Here is a 24,898-nt window from a genome sequence, read left to right as displayed (position 1 = left end):
AACAGCATAAACAAATAAAAGATGCTAACTACACTTACCATTCTGACACGTCTGCTATACGCCAATTTTAGCCATGGCTTAATCTCTGCGATGTTTCGAGCCGTCTTGATGCGCGCTGCTCTTTTACCGGTCAACGTATCAAGGTGGTACAATAGATGTACAGTGCTGCTCATGAGTATAGGAACCCATGCTAAAGTTGATTAAAAAGAAGAATAAAAAAAAACATCTTTTGGAAATTGATCTTAATGCCTTAATTAAAAAAATGAGGAAAAATCCAACCTTTAAGGACACCAATTTTCTTTTGTGAATGAATAATGTTCTTCCTTAAAATACAGGGGGCATAAGTAAGTACACCCCTATGTTAAATTCCCATAGAGGCAGGTAGATTTTTATTTTTAAAAGCCATTTATTTCATGGATCCAGGATACTATGCATCCTGATAAAGTTCCCTTGGCCTTTGGAATTAAAATACCCCCCCCCCCCCACATCATCACATACCCATCACCATACCTAGAGATTGGCATGGTTTTATTTCAGTTAGCCTAATAGCTGGTTTGATTTGCAGAGATGATTTTATGGAAAGTACCCCATGCCAATCTCTAGGTATGGTGAAGGGTATGTGATGATGTGGGGGGGGGGGCTATTAATTCCAAAGGCCAAGGGAACTTTATCAGGATGCATAGTATCCTGGATCCATGAAATAACTTTAAAAATAAAAATCTGCCTGCCTCTATGGGAATTTAACATAGGGGTGTCTATACCTATGCCCCCTGTATTTTTAAGGAAGAACATTGAAAGATGATGACAGAAAATTGGTGTTCTCAAAGGTTGGATTTTTCTTAATTTTTTTAATTAAGGCATTAAGATCAATTTCCAAAAGATGTTTTTTTATATTCCTCTTTTTTTCTCAACTTTAGCATGGGTTCCTATACTCATGAGCAGCACTGTACCTGTAGTAATGTCTGATTGTTAAATGAGACATATCTTGCTAATTTTCAGGTTCATACTTTTTTTACAATTTCTTTTACGTAATTTACATATTTGGGGTTTCTACTAGAACATGTTTACAAGCCTGAGAAAAAAATGGCGCACCTTTGCAAAGGTCTAGGCAACAAAAAACTGCCTGGGTTGTCTTATTCCACAGTGTGTGGGTTGGTAGGCACTCCAGATACCCCAAATCTATGTGCACACGTTTTTCCTGATATGTCCCATTCAATGGAAATGAGTGGGTGCTTGTTCAAGATATGTAAGGGAAAACACTGAAGAATCGCAGAATATCTTGGATTTATTGAGGAGGAGGAGGAGGAGGCCAGCCACCTTGGGGAGAAACCTCATTACTGATGTTTATATTCATAGTCAGAGCATAAAGCATATGTGATTTTTGGCACGAAGAGCTTTTGTTTTGTGTCTCTGCTCTCTCGTCACTACCATGGCCTGATGCAGCAGCCGCAGTCCTTTAGCTGTTGCACCTGATGGTCAGTCTCGCAACCCTGTGAGGCCCCTTGAGTTCTTAATCCAAATGTTTTAATAGTTATCACAAGGCTCCAAACAAATATAGAAGACTAAATACGCTTTATTCTGTTTATTCTGGAGCGTGGGGGAAAATGCAGGAGAAAAATATGTAGCAGATGTCCTATACCTTGTTACTTACAATGGGCATCATATGTTTCTGTTGCATTTGCCTGCCATCCCATCATATGTGAGGCTGTATGAACACAGATTAGAGAGATATTCTGTCACAACCCTAAATTCTTCCACAAGCTATGCCATCACTGAATCTCATCTGTCAGATTGTGTTTATTTGCCTAGCTCTGTATTTACAGAGTCTGACAAATCCTGTAATTTGCATACATATGTTGTATGGTTTTATGTGGTGTGAAAAGGAAATGGTTTTGGCCTGATCAAAAGAACTGTTTGATCTTGCTTAAGTTTAACAGCCAACCAAACACAGGCCCACCTGGCTGCGCGCACACACACACATACACACACACACACACACACATACACAATAATTTACTCTTTCTTTTTTATTTTTCTGTCAGAGGAAGAGTTCTCCGTCCAGCACGAGGGTCTGAAGGAGGAGAAAGAATCCTTAACCAAGCTGCAAAAGGAATGCACTGCCAAGAGGTATGTGTAACCCTGTTATTATCTATTGCTTTGTGTCTGCTTAGAAAACACACTTTTTCCAATTCATTTTTCCTCGTCAGACATTACCCAGAGCCCCCTAAATGATGTGACCCAATGTGTTGCTCAATCGTATTGAATTGTGATGGGACTACACCCTACTCCCTGCCTCCCACCTTGCTCTGTCAAAACAAGACAATGTTTTAATTTTAAATTTTTTTTGCGGCAGGCGCTGCCTATTTATGTGTACTCACCGAAGAGTTTGCACATTGTGCTAAAAAGCCCTATCAGCCTGTGTTTGCTTTGGCCTACGGGGAGACATGTTCGGCGGGTGCCGACCCTGGATACAGCTTTGTTTGTCTGAGAAGTACCTGGCAGTCACAGAGGGTAAACCAGAGCCCCAGGAAGGCCAGCAGGGGCCAAGAGACCCAGCATACAGGAAATTAACACCGACACTTGTACATCTGCCTAACATCCATTCTTTGGAAATATCTCTGTCGTTGCTGTTTTTTCATGGAAATTTCTCTTTTTATTTAACTTCTTTTTTTTTTTAAACTTATAACCAGGGGAAAAGTTATGCTCAGAATGGACACTTTTTTTTTTCCAGCCTTTCCACATTCCTGTTTAATATTATACGGCTGCTGTTGAATAGCTTATCTCACTAAATTGAGGCTGAAAGGCATCAGGTAGTTATAGTATCTTTGCTTTTTGAAAACCTAAAAAAACTTAATTTGCCGTTTCTAGAACACAGTGGTTGAAAGGAACTAAGTACTCAAGTACAGTTTTGATGTTCTTTACGTATTTCCATTATGCTACTTTTAACTTCTATTCCAGTAGATTTCAGAGGGAAATGTTGTACTTTGTACAAAGATGTTAAATAACATGATGTGCTAAGGAAATACATTGTTTAAACCAATGGCTACCAACCTTTTGGCATGTGAAATGTGAAGTGGTTACATTATTCAATATTCCATTACAAAATAACAAAACAAAATTGGAAAAAACTCAGAAGAATGAATACAAATTTAGGTAACAAAACTTTGTTTTTCCTTTTTCCTACCACATTAACCATCTCACACGACCCCCCAAATATTGATCTCATACGCCTTTTGACAGGGCCTGACCCCTAGATTGGGACCCAGTGGACTAAACTACCTAACTGTATTAAGTAGCATGCAAGTAGTTAAACTAGCTCCACTCCGTTGCGTGTCATCTGGTGTAGCTCGGCAGACATTGGCTGCTCTGCTCCGCGGGGAGCTTAGTGCAACGGCGCCATGAAAGGAAAGCCAAACGCTGTTCATCTGCACACACTGCCCACACAAAGATGACACAGAGCTGGATTTAAATCAGCAAAATATCTCAGATGGAAGAAGACTTTTACTTGTAATTAAGTATTTTTAGGTTGTTGTATTGGTAATTTTACTTAAAGATGCTCTAAGCGATGTTGGGTGACATTACTCCTTGTTGACATTCAAAGTATTTTCAAACAAAACGAGACTAGCTCGCCCCTCCCTCCTCCTCATCCCGTCCCCTCCCACTCCCTTCTGTGCGTCCGCGCGCTAACCCCCCAACCCCCAACTCCTTTTTGTCTGTTATTGGCTAGAACACTGTTTGTTATGTTTGGTGGTGCAGGTTGGCACTGTTTGTTTTTGTTGGCGTTTGTGGAGCCTGGGCTGTCTACAAGAGACCGTGTTTTTTTGACCGTGTGTTCAGGGGACAGGCAGCTAGCAGATAGTGAGAAGATGTTTGCTGTATGTGACAAAAAATGTTGTAGCCTAAAAAACAAGTGACATCGCTTAGAGCACCTTTAACTAAAGATACAAATAATTATTCCCTCGCTGTTGATCACATGCCAGGTTGTGTGTGTTTGTTTGCTCATGTCAGTTAACATGCAGATAAACACAAACTAGAGATGGTCCGATACCATTCTTTGCTTCCCAATACCGATTCCGATACCTGAACTTGAGTATCAGCCGATACCGAGTACTGATCTGACACCAGCGTGTCATATATTTGATTATGTTTAACAGCTGAATACTACCATCCCTGTATGGATGTGATATGATTGCTATCATTTTTGTACGGCCTGGGGGGGGGATGGGGGGGACAGTTTGTATGTTTTGGGAAAGCGGTTTGTGAAGGGCTTGCAACTTGGGCTTAACCAATCAGATGAGGGAAGGTCCTCAATTAAGGGATTTCAGGTTCAAACGACCATTACACGCCAATCTGTCTCTTTCATAAAGCAGCCGCACACTGGGAAATGGAAATGATAAGAGACTGCTTACCACAGGCAAAGCCAAATGGGAAATTCAAGTGTAATGCGAGAAGCGTGGATGGGAGGTTGCATCACGTTCAATAGCCATTTACCCCCTCAAATCCCCTTTCATCTGCATGAAATGATGGGCTATACCCACAAGTAGGGGTGCTATATTGTAGAGGACACTCACACACCATTCATACAAAGCAGCCAATCATCTGTTACTCAGACATAAGCAGTCACAGGAATAGCCGTGCATACATCCAGTCCAGTTTTTTTTTTTTTTTTTTTTTAGCTTCAGAGATGTAATAGTTTTACATTTGGAATGGGTTTCACACAACTCAATAACTAGTCCATTGTGCATATACATTGTCCTTATCCATATAATGACGATAATAATTATTTTCTTTCTTTCTAAAGCAACCTTTACAATTGTAGCTTTTAAATCTCCTGCACTCACGGCATAGGCTCCCTCTGTGATATTATATTACTGTTGGATGTGGAAGAGACATCTAACAGGGCATTTTTTGTTTTGCACATCTACAATGTTTCAAACGGCTTCAACGTCATTCTATTTAAACATGGACAGGAATCCTTGGATTGTAATTCAGCACATAGGGCTTCTACTAGTCATTCAATATCTGGAATACCCTGGAATTGTAAAGTTTTTCTTAAAAATTCGGCACAGGGGAAATCAGGCCATTGTATTATTTTCTCTGAAATGATTAGGTATTTCATTATATCTCTATGATGGTATGATCCATGATAAACTCTCCTCTCTGTTCATCATGAATCGTTTATATGTTCACCAACTTTAATTACCTTAATGTAGTGGTTCTCAAACTTTTTTCAATAATGTACCCCATTTGAATTGTGTTTTTAAGCCAAGTACCCCGTGACCAGCGATAGATTTACCAAACAGCTGTGGAACTGAAAAACATCTAAATGCCGATTGGAAAAAGGCAACAAAAACTTTAAAAAAAACAACAACATAAAAACTAAAAAAGTCTGTTTTAAAAAAAAAAAAAAAAAAAAAGGAAGTAAGGCAATAATAGGTGGAAAATATTATCAAAAACAAACTTCGAAAAAAGGGACAAAAATCTTGAAAAAAGCAGAATTGTTTTTTTGAAAAAAGCGACACAAACTTGGAGAAAAAAAGAAGACAGTAGAAGAAGGAAGGAAGGAAGGCAGGAACTGGTCGAAAATAGTGACAAAATGCAACAAAAACTTGTGACAAACTTAAAAAACAGCAACAAAAGCTTAGAAAAAAGCGCTCACGTACCCCCTGCAGTCCTCCAAAGTACCCCTTGAGGTACACGTACCCCCATTTGAGAACCACTGCCTTAATGCGCGTGTCAAACTCAAGGCCCGCAGGCCATATCTGGACCCTCGCAGATTTTGATCCGTCCTGCATATCAATTTAGGTTCACAGTACATTGTGGCCTTTGCCTGGCATTTTTGTCCCTTTTCCCACGTTTTTGCCGACGTTCTTTTCATTAATGCTTCACAGCGGGTCCCTGGGGAGCAGTAACTAGCCTGGATGATTTCTACCGCTCATTTCCACTTCCTCCCATCACTTCCAACTACAATACTTCCCCTACGATCTCATCTCTGCTTTTTCTCTAGTCCTTCCTTTGCCTTACATTTTCCAGTGTCCTCCACTCGTAACTACAGCTTGTGTCTCCTCCTGCCTGCCGGTTACTCACTGTGTCGTCCTTGTGTCTGGTTTTGTGTCCCCAGAGAGCAGTTCCTCAAGTCCAACGCCCAGCTCACCTTCCGCTGCCGCCAGCTCCTCTCTGAGCTTTCCTACATCTACCCCATTGATGTGGTGAGTTCAACCTGATGGTGCAGTACAACTGCTGCACAACACATTGTTGAAAAGGCAACTGCACCGAATTCTCTGGTTACAGAAGCAAGGCAGAAATGGTGCAGCTAGTTCTGTGTGCCACAGTAGAAAAAAGGAATGCTCAGATCATCAAGAGTCATCACCTATCTGTTTAACGTGCCTCGCTGATAAATATTAGTCACTCTATTTTCTAAAACATTTTGGCATACAAAGTAAACACTTTAAAGTGGCCATATTATGCTCATTTTCAGGTTCATAATTTACATGGTTTAATTTTCAAAAAACACCATATTTTTGTTGTACTGCACATTGCTGCAGCTCCTCTTTTCACCCTGTGCCACATCTCTGTTTTAGCTACAGAGTGAGACATCTCACTTCTGTTCCATCTTTGTTGTCAGTCGCACATGCCCAGTAGCTAGGTAAGGACTACATGAGCTAGCTAGCTGTTTCTCTAACTTCAGTCAGTACAAGGCAGGATTAGCCAGGAGACTTCTTCTAAACTTTGTAGTTTATGGTGAACTTGTGTGTGTTGTAGCAGTGTTTTGCCATTGAGAACTAGGGGGCTAACTGCTAGCATGGCTTGTTTCGGCTAGTGACGTAGAAAACCCTGCTGATTTTGACCAGCTCACCCGGAGACTGAAGGCAGGACACATTCAGAAACCGTATCTCACTCAGAACAGCATGGATGTTTTTTTTTCCAAGTTTGTATGCGTGTGGAAGGAGCAGAGACACAAAATAACCAGATCCCAGAAAAAGTTTTTGTTTTTCATAATATGGGCACTTTAAATGCTGAGACTACTGCACAATGATAGAATGATTTAAAGCAAGTGCCTCTGCCAGTGGCAAAGGTGGTGTTTGGTCCCACACAGGGTTTCCTCTTGTCTGGGTCCGTTTGTGTCTGATCATTGTCTTTAACACGAAACCTGTTTTTTATTTTATCCACAGGCTAATCAGTCCGATTATGTCATCTGCGGAGTGAAGCTGCCAAACTCTGAAGATTTTCAAGGTAATTTATTATGCGCCTGTTTGTGCGTTTCTTGGTTACAGCATGATGAGCTGTGGTAGGGCATGCTGAACAAATGTTTTGCCTTTGCTTTATTGTCGTGGTTATATGTAAATGTTTGGTGAATAGAAGCCAATTAAAAGTTCTCATGATCTCATAGATGCAGTATGTATGATATCATAACTTTGGCTGCTGTACATGGCAGTTAGGCATAACTGTGCTAAGGTATTACAGTCTTTAACGTGCATAAATGACATAATTTTATAATTACCGGTATGTCATTTTAATACATAAAAGATATAATGGCATAATTGTATCATCTGTCGTTTTACTAGCTGGGAAAGGTTGGCATTGCTCTTAACTCTGGCTAGTTTTATACAATAATGACACAATCCCATATAGCAACATGCCTTGCCTCACGTACTGTTTGTGAGATGGGTTTGCAATAATTGAGCACATATGTAATCACTTTCCTGCAGCAAAGACGGTCTTTAGATTCTAATTAACAAGCATGCACGCACAAAGCTTCCTGGGTGTGTTTTCATCAAGTTTTTTTTTTTGTTTGTATTATTCTTCTCCTTTTCTCCTCTCGTCCACGAAGTAAAAAAAAAAACTCATCGAATTCATTAATACAATTTAAATTAAAAAGTGTTTCTGTAATGCATAGTGCCTACAAAGTGGAGGCAGAAAGACCTCACTTACTGATCTAGCTAAAAAATACATAAAATGGAAGATAAGGAAGAAGAAAGGATTTGGAATCTAGAAAAAGTTTGGCGTGTTGACACACACACACACACACACACACACACACACACACACACACACACACACACACACACACACACGGAACTAGGTTGGTTTTGCATTCTTCCCTTTTTTTTAACACTTAGCCTTTCTGATGTGTTGTGTCTTATGGAGTCTTTTCAAAAGATGCTTCTGTAACTGGTCCCACCACCCCAGTGAGACACAGCCACAACAACCACACGGTTTAATATCAAAAACACAGTATTAGGCGCCGCAGAAGAGTTTTGTCAGCATGCCGTTTCAGCCACAAAGCCCTTGTTATCATGCCGGTGTGGTAGGTTAGAGTAAGGGTCACGCTGTACTGTGTGTGTCGTGATAAATGGGGTTTGCTGTCACAGCGAGGGAAACTCGATGACTTTACGACCTCTCAATGGCTCAGATGAACGGTTAGCTTTGGTCCGCAGCGCTAGTCTAATCCCGAGAACACACTCGTCCACTGTCCGCTCAACATTCTCCAGCTCCCCTTCCTCACAGCTGGTGAGACCCAGCAGGCCTCTGAACCCATAATTCAGAAATACCTCTCCCAATCTCCTCCGCTCCCTGCTGTCACACGCCACCTGTTAACATCTTTTAGGAGCACGGTGAAGTGCGCCATAGTGACAGCCAGCGCATTTGTGTTTGCAGCAATCACTTGTTCCCATAAGGTGGAGGCCTGTGTCTGCTTCTGCCTCCCAGTCCTGCATAGGTGGACACCTAGCAGTGAGTAAACAACTGAGCATGTGCCGTGGCAGAAGATAGAAGGCCTAACAGAGAACATCCTAATGCATTTACTGCTAACTGCCTTTGCCCTCCTGGTCAGGTGGCTTGTGGTGTGTGGAATGTAGAGAAGAGCTGTTATGCAATCCAGGTAGCCATTCACATTCACCCTCTAACATCACCGCTGTGACCATTAGACATCTTGCAAAGGGCAGTACAACATGCAAAGACCTTTGAAAGAGAGTAGGGCTGGGTATGAAAAAAAGAATTCCATTTAAAATCGATTTTCATTTGAATGATCCTATATTAGGGCTGGGCGATATGGACCAAAAGTCATATCCCGATATATTTTGGCTAAATATCGATATACGATATATATCCCGATATTTTTTCCGCAAAGTGAGAGCAGTTCAGTCAAAGCAAATTATGACATGTCACAAGTAGTTTCATAGAAACCGGCTATTTCAGTGAACGGTTGCAAAATCAAATGAATAAATAATAAACAGGTTTCTTCACCTGGTTCAATGCTCAGCTGTTCAAATAACAATAAAATGTGAACATAAATACTGTATAACAACAGGAGTACCTTTTTTGAAATCAAAGCTCCATAAGGTTTGTTTTAGTTTTTTCCAACGTTTTAAATTGTTTAATTTTTCTTCTACACATTTTCAGCGCTTATTTCGTCCCATATTTTCTGATATAGGGCTGGGCGATATAGAGAAAATCAGATATCATGATATTCTTGAGCAAATACCTCAATATCGATATTGCGGCGATATATTCTAGAGTTGACAGTTGGTGCTCTCGCAAAATATCTTCACACTTAGATTTTAGATAAATAATCATTAATAATAGAACAGCTAGAACAGTCTGGTAAGTTCAGAAAAGTACATCACTTCACTGTAATGCAGCCTTTAAAACCAGGAAAAGACACTTATGTCATATCACGATATTACGATATCCAAAATCTAAGACGATATCTAGTCTCATATCACGATATCGATATAATATCGATATATTGCCCAGCCCTATCTTATATCTTTTCATAAAATCCAGAATGGATCTCTGTCTGTATCATATGAAACTATAAGACCTAAGAAATCCATTGGTACCAACTACGTCCATGCTAGCTGGTCGGTAAGGTTTCTTTTTTGACATTTTAAAAGGGGTCCCTTGGACTATCACCTCAAGGTATCTGAATGAAATGTCACTCAAAACTCACTGTAGAGTCTGTAAAGTTGCACTTTAGTATGTTGACTGCTGTAGTGTGTGGAGCTTGTAACAATTCCAAATTAGTATCACAACCGAAATATCCCAAATCGACCTCGTGGACCGGAATCAAATCGATTCAGGAAATCAGTGGCGCTACCCAGCCCTAAATAAGAGGAGCGAGAAGCATGCCTTTAACTCTACATTTACCCCATTGCTCACCCCTGCTCTCATTTGTGTGAGGTCTGCTCCATCAAGTCCAGAACTGTCTGGATGGGTACTGAGACCAGGGTCAGGGTCCGTTGGAGTCCTAATCCTACTGGGGTTCAAAGTGGAACAGAGTGGCACTCTGCTCAGGCTCTCCGGTCTTTTACATGTAACTAAGCTTTTCCTTGTCAGCTCAGCCCGACAAGATTTCAGCAGTCTCCACTTGCACCCTAAGGTGTCCTTTAGTTGACCTGATATTCCTGTTGTGACTGTTAGCGTGTAGCATCACCCAAAAGCACCAGAGGCCAGGAAGCGGTTTACTCCAGGTGCTTGTGGTGCTATGGACTAGGAAAATGCCGGAAAAGTAATGGTATAACGGAGGCTTTCTGTGTTAAAAGACACTGCATGAGCCAAGGAGTATACCACTTACTATTGCCATAGTCTGTTATTTCATTAAGAGAGAAACCACGGTGATTTGAAGTCTTTGCAGGATGTAAAACCACTGAGTGCATTGTCTTGAAACCATCCCTCCTACTTACAGCGAGATGCTTTGCTGTCAGAAATGTTCACAAAGGCATCCAGTTTTCCGACCTAAAAGTTATTTGGGCTCAGCGGGGATAGTTATACGTGATGCTTTTGCCTCTCCAGCACAAATCTGTGAGAAATTGGGTATCCCGCTGCAGCCAATGTTTTACTGGCACTATGTGTGCTGTGCCACATTTTGAATCGCTTTTCAAAAACACTATCCCACATGAATGCAAGTGCTCTTCTTCCCGTGGACACAAACTATCTTTGGTTTGATGTTTATACATTTTTGTTTGGATTCACAAGATGTGGACATGGCGTATGTAAACACAATTTTTTTTTTCTTTTCACTCCATGTAATTAAAGTGAAAGTCCAAACAAAACAGACATTGTTGTGTGCTTTGGAATTCTTGGTGGAAAAAACAACAACAATTGTTTAGAATTGAATTTGCATTGGATTATACTCTTAGAGGCTTTTGGTGTGATGTCAATAACCTAAAAAGTCCACTGATGGAATAACAAGTACACCATTGTTGCTCGGCTTAACATCGCTTGTCTAATGTGTTATTACTGGGACTCCTTTTTCTACTTTGTGTCCTGCAGCTAAGGATGATGGGAGCGTGGCAGTCGCCCTGGGTTACACGTCGCACCTGGTCCTGATGATCTCGTGCTTCCTGCAGATCCCTCTTCGGTATCCGGTGATCCACAAGGGTTCGCGCTCCTCCATCAAGGACACCATCACTGACAGACTCACTGAGAAGGAGCGAGAGTAAGTAGGCTTAGTTCTTCACATGGAAACACCAACAAAACGATAGGGGAACATCTCATCTTAACATGCATCTCTTTCATCACAAATGCACGTATCACACATCCTGGTGTACAGGGTTGTCTTCTCTACAAATAGATTGTTCTAAATTCTCAGGTTGCTCTTTACTTTCTTGAAGTGAAATCACTTTGAAATCAACATTCAGATATATCCTATAAAAGCTGAGGACATGGGGTCAATGACACTTTCATTGGTAAATAGTCTCGCATTGTCTGGCTAGTCCACACAGCATTCCAGGATGGGAGAAAAACGTGCTCTGGTTTATTGGCATTTCTTTAAACCAATCACAATCGTCTTGGAGCGGCACCGGACGGAGCCACGGTGCCGCTGCAAAATCGCCTCGGGAAGGAACTTGTTTTGGTGGAACATGTGAATGTTCAAAAGTAGTTTTAGTCGTGTAAGAGAAAACTCCGATTGGACAGATAGTCTAGCTAGCTGTCTGGATTTACCCTGCAGAGATCCGAGGAGCAGTTAACCATAGTCCTCAGAAATCCACCGGAGGTTAGAACGCCAACACAGAGACAGATGAAGGTTACAGACATCCGGCCAAAAAGAGGGACATACGGCGGAATTTCCGGCAGCACCGGGGCAATCCCAGAAGTGGAACGTCGTGGACATAGACTAGTTGGTAAACAAATGCACTAAGAGAAAGGAAACAGACAAGGAAATGTTTGGTAGGACTAGAATATATATTTTTTCATTGTAGACTAGCTGACAGTATATTTGGTTTCTTGACAGTAAGAGATTACTTTTATTATAAATTGACAGTTTGTTAAGCCCCGCCCTCTTAGTTACTGTTGCTACGCTTATCCAAAGGTCCGGTCTTGTGCAGCACATGCAGCGTAACGTGATATCTATAGCAGTTTGACCACTCTTGTATACAATCCTGAAGTTCATTTTTAATTCCAATAAAGACATTAATCGATGGAGCATAATCTTGGTGTTGGATAGAATTTGAGTGTGGTGAGTCAGGAAGTTCTTTTGTTTAACAACAAAAAAAAAAAAAAAAAAATGTTCTCTACTATGTCTCATGTAAACAAGGTCATTGTGGAGAATTTCTTCACCTGACAGTTTTGGCAGCAGTGATAGCTCTATTGTAGACAAACTCCAAATCTTATTGAAGCTAAAATTGGTCGGATGTTCGCTCAGTAGTTTTTTAGAATTCCCATAATTAAATACTAAATAATCTAATAATAATGTTCTTGTAAATGCGTCTGTGCTAGATAATTTTTCACTGCATTTCTTCATATTATCGACCATTTGGAACATTTGCATAGTTGTCTTTGTTATCTGTTGAAAAGATCTCATTGTGCTCACAGAGAAGTCCACTGCTTGTTTATTCAAATGCTCCGTGGAAAAGAGCGGCTGCGAGATGAAAGGAGCGTTAATCAGACATCTCAGCTGGTGCTCATTTCCAACTGCAACAGCCGAGATTTAAAAAAAAGTGTTTTAACCTTTGTTACATTTTTGACACTGTTAACAAGAAAGTACATAATCACTGCTTAATCATCACACTGTTCTTTTATTTCCACCACGTTTATCACACTTTTAGTAATCCATCAAACCATAAGAGCCACATCAAATAACTCCGTGCTGCCAGATTTCAAAGACCAAGACCTGGGGTCTTGTAGTCAATAAATCGCCAGCCTTGTTATACTGTTATTCTCTTTGAGGCCCTATTTTGAAGTTTTCAACAGATCATAAATTTGGATATTTATTACGGGGTGGTACCATGTATCTGTATGGAATTGGGTCCTTGAAGTTGAGTGAATTTGGCCTGGAAAGTCTTTGAAAAGTCATTAAATTAGATTGGATTAAATATCATGGGCCTCTAATGTGTGTTTATTTTAATACATAACAGAAAACAAATATAGTGTATTTTCTGGTGGTGTGTTCAGATTAAAACGTTCTACTATGTCTCTCAGTACTTCCGAATGTTACGTTCATTAGCAATGCCCAAATCCTCAACAGGAGTGTGTGAGGGCCAGGGTTATGTGATGTGGAAACCCGGGTTATGTGATGTGGAAACCTCCAGCTTCTGTAACTTTATAGTCAGGCCATAAATGGCAAATAATTGAACCAATTATTTTCCTTTTAGTAAATGCTCACATTATCTTACTGTTTTTGTGGTTGAATTGTCTTTGACTGCATTTGGAACACTCAAGGTTTGTCATTAATAGACACACACACACACACACACACACACACACACACACACACACACACCATACAGCAGCCTGCAATAGAGCATTTTCACTGGAGCTTGGCTTCTGGATTTGGATTTGTCAATATGAAGTACTCAGATAGGGCCTGCTACATTTTAATACATATACTATCTCTCCCTAGTTCCGCTACATACCTGCATAGCTTTTACAGGGGATGCTTTCTTGTTAAGCTGTTATGTTTTGCCCATGGTAACAAGTTCCCCTTATTTTACAACTTACTCAGGTGTTCAGATAATCTATAATGAAGCTCTGCCGGGAATGTAAATCACAGTGCCCATTCAGTGCCAGCGTCTCTGACACACCCTAGGGCTGTAACCACTGTGCTTCCTGTCTTCACAACAGAGCATTATATCTTCTTCTTTTTTTTTTTAAATCAAGAACTATTTGTAATCGCAAATATTATGTTGACATAGAGAGAAGCAAATGATAAAGAGAGAATCTAACCGCACCTGGGGCTTTGTCAGGGTTGCTTCTCATTAATTGTACAGGCACTGTAATTATAATGAGGGCCAATATAATGAAATTATTATTTTGTATATGTTATGGTCCTGTAACTATGCATCATGTCAGAATAAACAAAAACTGCTCTGTTATGATAAATTGCACGCTTACTTAGGTATGCACCTTACATGCATATTGACATTCCACACATTCAAGTGTGATGAAGAAGATTATGCTATAATCAGCAATGTTACCAAAAGCCATGGGTGTGAGTGAATATGATTGCCCCATCAGTGTTAGAGTTAGTAGCCTGGGTAGGTTCAATGCCAGCGGAAGAGGAGAATAAAGATGGAAGTCCAGAGTCATGCTCGCACTCGTCAGCTCTTACATTATGCACACAATTCTGCTTTTGCTATGCAGGGCCTGGTTGATATCGGCAGATTTTCCAGTCCTTTATTGTTGTTTTTATGTAAAGAATATTCACACATTTTATGCTAGTGTTTATTACTGGGAATCTGAACAAATATGGGCACCTTGGGGGGGGCCCTTGGGGGCCTCTGTTTTGTGCTGAGCAGTCGGCTGTGTTTTTCAGGTGGCTGGAAAGGAGCGAGTTGGGGTCATGAAACCTGGAGTAGGCTCATTATAGTAAATGATTTAAATGGGTAGGAAGAGACATGCAGGCCACATATTATAATCAGATCATTATGGAATGGGTTACGGAACTCCATTTAGGTCAGTATTAAATAAGTACATAAATAAATATGGCAATGATATAAATCTGGAAATAAATATATGAGGCAATAAATGTAAATACAAAAATCTAATAATGAGTCAACATAGTTCAATAAAAAAAGTTTTTATTTGAAAAAATGGCATTTTTCAAAGGACTACTTTTATTTATTTATTTCAGGGTACTTTTATTTCATAATGCCACATTTATTTCACTTTCTTTTCGCATATTCAAATGAACGGGAGGTGGTAGCTATTGGCCAGCTGTGGTCCCTCTGCCTCGTGTTTTATTTGCTGGGGCAGATAGTGATATGCTGGCGATGCCAGGACACTAGCTGGTTGCCTTGGTCTGATCTGAGTCTGTGAGAAAACCACGCCCCATTCATTTGAATCAAAGAAACTGAATAAAAAAAATGAGTGAAATAAATAAAAGAAGAAAATAATGAAATAAATAAAAGAAGTCCTTTGAAAAATGCCATTTATTAAATAAAAACCTTTTTTTATTTATTTGTGCTGTACTTTCCCATTACAAAACAAGTGACTGCTTGTCCTCGGCCGGGGCACATGGGAGTGATGTGTAAATCAGCACGGACACTTTCACATCCACATGTGTCGTACTTAAGAAGACAAACAGCTGGGAGAAAGTGTGTGAGAAAAAGAGAGACATTATCAGACAAACCGGTGATTGAGCAGCCATCATCTCTCTGTGTGGGTGATTATGTCATGACAACAGCTGGAGAGGCTCACTGGGGAGTCCCTTCTACACATTTCCAGTCCTACCATGCAGGATATTTACAGCAGGTCCAGCAACAAAAAATAAACTTGTAGGCTGTGTGGCTGTTGAACAGACACCACAATCCAGCATTGCCCTTAGGTGTCCCTGAGTGGGGCCAAACGCTCCAGCAAGCTTTCACCCCCCCCTTCCCTCCACATGTTTATGACCCCAAGGTCCCGGCGGGCTGCAGACACATAGCAAAATTACGTGTGGGGAGACGGAAAGCAACTAGCCGAGCTCCAAAAGTGTACAAAAAAGGGGTGATTAAAGTGTCGGAAAGAGGCAGCCAGTGGTGATAAGTGAGGTGGCATGGGATCAGTTTCTCAGAGCGTGGTAGGATTAGCAAGCAGTCAGTCAGTTATAATGGTGTGCACATAGGAACCTAATGTTTTAGTGGCACTGTAGGCCCCCTGTTAAATGGTAATTGTCCTAACCCTACTTTTGCAATGTGATGAATCTTAGTGCTATGTTTAGATGACTCCATACATCCTTAAAGTCTCAGCATCCCCTTTCTGTGGCTCTACTGCCCAACCAAGTGTGGATCCACATTACGCTCATGTTTATTTCTCAGAGCCCTGGGTATAGTCAGGCCTAACCTGTTCATTGATTTGGACCTTCAGTGTGGTGTGAAGAATATGAATATATTTCACCTTTTGTGTTTGGCTAATATCACTTTATTCCTTTCCACCTGCCGGGTAGAGTAATGGCTGCCTTATTTCATATAGTCAGATATTTTTCCACAGGATAAGGCATGTGTTGATCTGAACTGTGTTACCCTCCAGAGTGTCAAACTGGCCTTGTAAGAATGTTTGAAAGTAAGGTGTGGAATATGACTGGTCTGTTTGACACTCTGTATGATCTCTGAAATCAGTGGACTCTAACGACATGTTGCGCCCACATTTTGTCCTGTGGAGAGCCCAGTTTCAGTGTTTCTGATTGCATGGTGGAGAACTAGGGAGATGTGATCCAGATGTCCAGTGTCTGATTGAGACCAGAGCCCAGCCATTAAAAAGCAAGCACTGCCTCCTATAGTCCTTTGCCCAAAGAATTGAGGCAAATCAGTTTTTATTTTTGTTCTTTATCACGGCTAAAGGGGAAAAAAGCTTGTCAGTGGGATTTACACATCACTGCTTGGTTTAAACACAAAATAAACTCGGTGGAGGTAGCGAATGTCAATGCCAAGGGAGGGAGGCCAGCTTAAGACGAGAGGAACCTGCGAGCTCCAGAAAAGGGGTTATTGTTCCGGGGCTCCAGGGGTCTCATGTCTCTTAACATGGACCATGTGCACAGGAGGTGAGGGGAACTGCACCCAAACTACCCTGTCCTGCACAGCATTGACGGGGGAAAAGAACTGTGAGGCTGCATGGCGCGTTAAACAACCTGCTGAAGGACTGCTAGTATAGAAGGGGGTACACACACACACACACACACACAAGTCAAGTTTGGCAATTGCTGATGACGTATCTATAGTTAACCCAAATGACATGATTAGACACTTTCTATCTTTTATAACGATGCAGATACAGTAGGTGTGATTTAGTCTCCAGGGGTTTTAAGATATCCATCCAAGCATTTCTGGTATTAAGCCAATATTGTACAGTCTATGGAATTTCATTTTTTGCACCTGATCAACATTCATGTTCTTTAAATGTGTCCTCTTTATTGTTTCCCCACACTCTGTCCTACAGTACAGATTGTCACTTTAAATACAGATTTCAGCTTCAGCTGGAATTCAAGATCTTTATAGTTGTTTAATTTTAATGTGTTATCCGTATTAAAATGAGAATTGTATGATGTTCTACCTGGTTGCGTAAGCAACTGCACATGGTCTGGCATTATAGAATTAATCATTATTAAGGAGTGTGATATGTTTGCTAGTGGGTCAGTTGCATGGTTACTGTGTTCTTCATAGAAAGAATGAAGGAGGTGATCCACTTGGGATCCAGATAGTTTAAATCAAATTCCAACCAATAGCTCATTATTTAAGTGTTTATGTCAACTACAAAGGCACCCTGAGACTGGACTGAATGTTTACTTGTCTTCTGAGGTTTTCTACCAAATCACTCAAAGACAATGGCAGGAATGCTATGTTTAGAATAGCTCTAAAGAAGTCGAGGACTTCTTTTAGGTTGACAGGTTAGTTGAATAAGCAGCCCTTCATCTTGGAGCCCTGCTGTTGTGCAGCCCATTGGAGAAGTCTTTGTTCGTACATCATTAAAAGGATAACAAGAAGCATCTGGCTTTCTGGAGGATGCTGTAGCTTGAAGGGGATAACCCAGCCAGCTAAGAACTCTAATAATGTATTTTTGTTCAGAGATTGAGGGGAAACTATCAATGTACCTGTATACTGTAAACTCTTGCTCTCTTTTGGTTGGTCTGTCCACCCCTTTGTGCAAATATTTCAACAACTATTAGATGGATTGGAACAGACTGTTGTACAGACATTCATATCACCCAGAGGATGAACCCTACTCACTTTTGTGACCCGCCCACCCCCCACCTTTGCCTTTTTCTCTAGAGCCACCATGATGTTGACGTGTGGTTTTGACATTAATGTACCCCTCAGGATAAATTGTAGTCAACATTGTAATTCTTGTACGACCAAATACCTGCAAAATAATGACATGCCCATCAGCCACAGTGTTTAGTGCTAATTTGCAAATGTTAACATGTGAACGCGCTAAAACGATGAACATTGTAAATATTTGATGTGCTTAGCATCAGCATGTTAACATCGTGAGCATGTCTATGGTATCATTTAGCTCAAAGCACTGCTGTGCTAAAGTACAGTCCCACAGAGGCGCTCGCATGTCTGTAGACTCTTGTTAGTCCAGCTATGATCATGAAAATTGGTGTTGACCAGAAACTGCCATGAGGTCAGAATATTAATGCTCAATCAGTGTTATAATCTTTTGATTTCAGGTCAGATAGCATGTGTTTTTATTTATTTTATTTTTTTAAGTTGCATTTTGGATGTTTTTGTGCTGGTCTGCTCTGTCTTAAGTTTTTGGCGAGTGAATACTATGTAGGATGCTGGTCATATTCAGCTCCTCTTTTCCATCTCTGCTTGTGATTAAAACAATGGAAACAAACAAAGGGAAAAGGGGAAGAAAATGAGAGTGCAGGGGTTGGGAGCTGGGGGTCAGCAGACCCCTGGATATTCTTAAGAGCTGTGATGAAAACCCAGTATGACAGAGCGAGCAACCGCCACATCACTCAGGAGACGCCTTAACGGCACAGACCGAGATGGCGAAACGGTTACACAGGGGTCTTAAGTGCAGCAGCGGCCGTTAAAATAGCATTCACTGACAGATGCTCAGCGTAATCATTTCTCAGATATTGAAAATTACAGCCCACTGTGATTTATATAGTAACCACTGCCATTAGCGCCGTGACAGTTGCAAGGCAGGTGTTTTTTTAAAAAGCAGGCCCAGATGATTTATGGTCCCAGGCCGTTTGAAATTGCACATTAAAGACATCGTGAAACTTACAAGCATCCCCTGCCCCTCCCACCGTTAAAACAAGGGTGTACATACTGGCCAAGCCTCGTCTCCAACATGTGAGCCAGAACTGTTGTTTTGCACATTTGGAGTATTAATTAGGATGTCTAAACAGGCAAGCCGACACATGTGGAGGCCTCAGCCTGTGTATATATTACAGCAGGTCAGCCAGTCACTAGGAGTCTTCCCCTGAACCACGGTAAAGCTAAGCACGACCACCCACCTGCATAGCTGCGTCCTCCTTTATACTCCTACGTTTAATACAACGGACCCAAGAGGGAAGAGAAAAGAGTCCAATATACTATAAGGTGCTTGCGTGTACTTGCTCTCCATAGTTTTCACAAGGAGCCCCCACTGACCTTGTGGCCTTAGACGGCTTGTAACAGGACTGAATGTAATGAAGATGGCCATTTTAACTTAAAAAAACAGAGCTCAGATGGACTCCATTTTGGTTCTGTCTCCAGAAACCAATGTCCATTTTAAACAGGCTTTATGTACAATGCAGAATGCATATACAAAGCTTTAACTAGAGTCTTTGGGCCGTAGTAGCCTCACCTATTCTCTTTGCACAAAGAGCCCTACAAATGTTGCCATTTAACTGTCTGGAAGGTATAAAAGACGCCATGAGCTGCTGACACCTGCTAGGAGGCCTCCGGGGTGCAGACCAGGGAGACCGTGTAGACACTGGTGGTGGTAGATCACTCAAAGATGAAAGAAGTGTAAGTCAGGCTGCTATTAAAAGATCCCTCTACAGGAATAAAAGATCCCTCTACAGGAATAAAAGAAAGGGCACGGGGTGTTTTAAAAAATAAAACCGAAATGGACAGGAAGAAAGAGCAAAGAACTTCCTATACTTCATCTCATCATTTTTAGCTATATGTTTATTGGTTGTTTCCTCCTTTTAACGAGAGTCCTTCCTTTATATTTTAAAGTTGTCTATGTCTAGACCCTGCGGTTAAAGAGCTGGCAGGCTGAGGCACACATATTCTCTCCCATAAAGGCAGGGGACTTTCCTGAGAGATGCAGCTTTTGTCTTTTTACGGTGTCAGGGCTCCGCACTTATTAATTACATATTTTTGTGTCTACACACAGGGCCAGCGCTCGCACGTTAACGGTCCTGTGGTGAGATTGCTCTGAAGGGTAGATGAGAAGGAAAGAGACGGGCAATTTTTTATGAGCGGCGGGGGCGTCTCGCTGTCATTTCTTTTTCATCTTTTTGTCCAGTGCACTCAGAGTTGAATATTAGCTAAATGAAAGCAGATTTCATTTCGTTTCAGTAATCAGTCTTTTAAATAGATGCTAAAGTGAGTGGGCGTGTTGATTATGGTCATATTCACTTTGCTGTGTGTTTCACGGACATGGCCCGTCAACAGAGCTGCCACAGAGGGGAGCTGGAGAGGGATGTGCTGACGGAAGAAACGGCTTGATGAAGTAAAGTGAGGAAATATGAGGAGCACTGCTGAGATAGAGATGATTAAATTTGATTTATACGTACAACAAAATTAAACAAAAGAACCAACAGCATCGCGCACAAGGTGCAAGAGTCGAAGTAAGCATGAGCTCATTTGAAATCGACACAAAAACAATCTTACAAGCCAGTGGGAAAGCACAATTAGTGCAACTTTTCCAGCCTGTGTGTCAATCTTTCTGGTTTGTGTCTGTTTATTCTGGACCCTTCATCATGACGGACAGACAGGCCACTGATTTTGGCCTGTATATTCCTCCAGGACTGTAATTTATTTCATCCTGTTTAGTGTAGAGGACGGCTTCAGTGTATGCTGCTGCCGCTGGCTGAGTGATTAAAAATGGCGTTCTGTCTCCTCTGACTCTGCTAGTCCTTATTTCTCTCCAAGACACATACCACTTACATGTTTACTGTTGTAGCAGGAATGGTAGCAATGGTCATCTGTCCCCTCGGTCCGAAACGGAGTTAGATGAAAACTGAAAAAGGAAAAAAAAGTGACTTTTTATTGACCGCAAATGAATTGTTCTTGAGTGCTTTCTGTTTAGTTTACGAGACTTTGTATTCTGACTTTTTGCATTGTTGTATGTTTGCTCTACATCTTTTATTGTTTTGAGCGCTTTCTTGGCATGGTCTCCTTTTTGAAAGGCGTTTAAATCTCGGTGGGACAAATCTGGTCAGATTAGATAATACGTAAGATGATAAACTGTGCTCGCTAACTGAATCACACACTGCTTTGGCGCCTCCTCCCTTCCCTCCATCCTCAGACTTCCTCCCTCCATCCTCCCCACTGGTGTGTAATAATATATTTGACTTTTCTGGACGTCCCCGGGAGGAATTCCTAGTGTTTGGTGAACCGGGGGTCGCTCCAGTGTGATTTCAGACACAGTGGACAGCAGTCATTAATCACTTGGCTGTGACGATGACGGTGCATGTTCGTGTTTTTTGCGTTTTTGTTGGAATGGGCTCTGCTTTCCTTTTTCGGGAGTGTTGATCAGCAAACAAATCCTATCTGTTTGTGGGGAAGTGATATTGGGAATGCCAGCGGTGCAAGGGGATTGCCTATTTTGTTGTTCTTCCTCTCCCTGTTCGTTATTTCCTATTGCTTAGATATGGCCTCTGGCATGCCGCCTTCTCCGTGGGGCCCTGGCTGCATGTCGGGGATATAGAGGGGCCAAAAAGTGGCTGACTGTGTGGCCCTGAGGCTACAGCGTCTCACTCTTTACTTGCCAGCCTTTAGAAGCAACATCCTGTTAGAATTCATTCTAGGGCCAGAATGACCCCCATCTGTTAAGGGTTTACTTCTTTAACGTCCCAGAGTTGCAGCGTAATGTGTGAATGGGGAGGTGTTTACAGTGAGCATCTCCGGACAGGCTCACATATGAGTAGGAGAAAACAAACTATTGAATAAAACCAAAGCCTTGGGTAAGCTCACGTTATCAAAAGCAAATGCTTTTACAGCTGAAATGCTGAAAAGTGGGTGTTATCAAAGATGTCAGAGCATCGAGATCAGAGTAAAATCTGGCCTCCAGAATGTCACAACCGCATGTGAATCTATACATTAACCTGCAGGGCTCCAGTGCCGTTAGCATGATCTCAGTTGACAGTAGGAGGAAGTGGATTCTCACATTGCCTCAAGCACTTGTAGGTCAGAGTTAGGGGGGGGGGGGATAGCCCCATATCTGCTCTCACACAGGATTAACCAAAGACCATGACCCAGTCTCCAGGGGGCACGGACACACACACACACACACACACACACACACACACACACACACACACACACACACACACACACACACACACACACACACACACACACAGGAGGCATGCCGGATGTACATACTCACCAGTATACACACACACATGCATGCAAAGCATTCAACACATGTCTGCACATACTGTACAGGCACATCAGAACGCATCTGCTGCTTCTGGCATCGCTGTCAGATACAGGTGAGGTCATATATTTTGATACACCTAGGCTAAAGACATGCAAACACAATTTTTCCCAACTCCACATATTTCATGTTACCATACATTTATTGTGTTAAGTCAATGGGTATCTACTTTATGCCCATAAGAGATCATGGATCATCAAAGACATTTCATTTCAGCTTTTAATTACAAGTAGGTCAAATGTTTAAACACACCGAGTGGATTGTCTCTTTAAACTGCAACTGAAATTACTTTTGGAAGCTTCGCATAGGCCAATTGTCATTATTAGAAGCTAATTATGAATGCACCGGGCTTATATTTGGTCAGTGCCTTATTGCACTTGATACCACGGGAAAATCGAAGCGACAGAAAAAGAATTGTGACCCTTCACAAGTCTGGTTTCTTCTTAAGAGCAATTTCCAAGCAGCTGAAGGTCCCACAAGTGTCTGTGAAATAAATTGTACCCAGGTATAAAAATGATGGAGCCACACAGACACTGAATCGTTCAGGAAGAAGGAGAACATCATCCCCTAGGGCTGAACAAACCTTGGCCCGAACGGTCAAACTGAACCCCAAGACAACAACAAAGAAGCTGGTGAAGGAGTCAAAGTAACAATGTATGTAAATCTACTGTTGGGAGAGCCTTACATCGCCAAGGCCGGAAAGGCTGTATAGTTCTTTGGTGATGAGATGAGACACAAATGGAACTGTTTGGCCACAGTAATCAGCCATGTGTGTGTAGGAAAAAGGGTGTGAGGCTCTCCATCCAAATAACACCGTCCCAAATTAAGTTGGTAAATAGATGGCATCATGAGGAAGGAGGATTATTTGCAAATACTGAAGCAACATCTCAAGACATCAGCTAGAAATTTGAAGCTTGGTTGTAATTGGGTCTTCCAGCGGGACAACGATCCCAAGCATACCCCCAAAGTTGTGACAAAATTGTCACAGACAACAAAGTAAAAGGATTGGAGTGGCCATCACAAAGCCCTGACCTGAATCCAATTGAGAATGTGTGGACTGAACTAAACCGGTGTGTCCTAACTCCAGTAGCAAATGAAAACACTGTCACATAAAAGACCTGCAGCTCATTTAAGTTGAGCTGGTGCATTTTATAGTCATTTGTGGAAGTTACTGAAGGGGATGCATCAAGTTGCTGCTTCAAACACAATTCTGGGCTGTTGTTTTGATGTGGGCTTCCCTCACATGGGCATCAGACAATAACACAAGCTTTATTACCGTAGATGGTTTTCAGATGGAAGGGCTTATTTTTACAAAAATATTTCCTCTGCTCATTGTTCCCCTGTTGGCGTGGCCTTTTGGCAGCTGTTGCAACAACAACAAAACAGCTGTTTATGTGACTAACTTCATGGCCGCTGCATCTGTGTGTACGTACGCTTACGGCAGTACCTGGCTCGGTAACATCTCACGTGTGTTGTTGGATTTATGTTCTTACAAATACCAGATGGCGATTTCATGTGCAGAAAGGAGCAGTGCAAATCCTCTAAAATGAAGACATATTTCCTCCAATATCTTAAAAAGCATTATTTCAGTGTGTGGGTGAGAGGTTAAGTGTGGGATTGGTTTTAGGTCACTCTGAAGTTTAAGATGAAGTGTTAAGAGATGGGGTTTAGATTAGGCTATGATAAACAGTAGATAACAAAGGTTATCACAAGTGTGTGTGTGTTAGTTATTTAGTTAGTTGGTTAGTTAGTTAGTTAGTTGCATTTTATTTCTGTGTCATGCCAAACATTTGGCCCATCCCACATGGGATTACAAGACACAAAAAATTTACTTATTTAACAAACATCTTCCTGTCGCATATACAAATCATTCAGAGAAATACATGAATACAAATATATAAATATACACACATACACATATATATATATATACACACACACACACACAACAAATTCTCACCTACAATTCATCTCGATAAAGAGCTTTTTTCCTCTTCTCCCAAGCTTTATCTAGATGATTAGCTAATTTATATGTTTCATATGTGAACAGCCATCTCAGTCTTTGAGCATCATCCATATTTACCAAATCAATCTCTGCTTTTATCCTACAAAACAAAAAATCGCGCTGTTCACAATAAAAAGGACAATAGAAAACAAAATGGAACTAATTTTCTATATCATTCAAACAACACATTGGACAGATCCGTTTTTCCTCTTCTACATTAACATATTGTCCTGTTTCAACAGTCAAAGGCAAAACACCAGATCTCACTCGAGCACATAAAGATCTTTGCCTTTTTGACAAATATACAACATAATTCTCTGTGCCATATTCTGTTTTTATTCCGGTTTTGGGATTACGAGACAC

At 41.2% G+C, this 24,898-nt stretch overlaps 1 protein-coding gene across 1 annotated transcript in view; it reads left to right on the top strand.

Annotated features, from left to right (window-relative positions):
• Positions 1 to 24,898, top strand: part of uvrag (UV radiation resistance associated gene) — a 111,174-nt gene that overhangs the window by 42,317 nt on the left and 43,959 nt on the right. The window contains exons 9-12 of the mRNA XM_028596170.1: positions 2,043 to 2,127; positions 6,122 to 6,209; positions 7,173 to 7,233; positions 11,275 to 11,440. Of these exons, the coding sequence (XP_028451971.1) occupies positions 2,043 to 2,127; positions 6,122 to 6,209; positions 7,173 to 7,233; positions 11,275 to 11,440 (400 nt within the window). The remainder of the gene's footprint in view (positions 1 to 2,042; positions 2,128 to 6,121; positions 6,210 to 7,172; positions 7,234 to 11,274; positions 11,441 to 24,898) is intronic.

Source organism: Perca flavescens, chromosome 13 (assembly GCF_004354835.1).
Source record: "Perca flavescens isolate YP-PL-M2 chromosome 13, PFLA_1.0, whole genome shotgun sequence".
Taxonomy (NCBI): Eukaryota; Metazoa; Chordata; class Actinopteri; order Perciformes; family Percidae; genus Perca; species Perca flavescens.
This window is presented reverse-complemented; position numbering and strand designations above follow the sequence as displayed.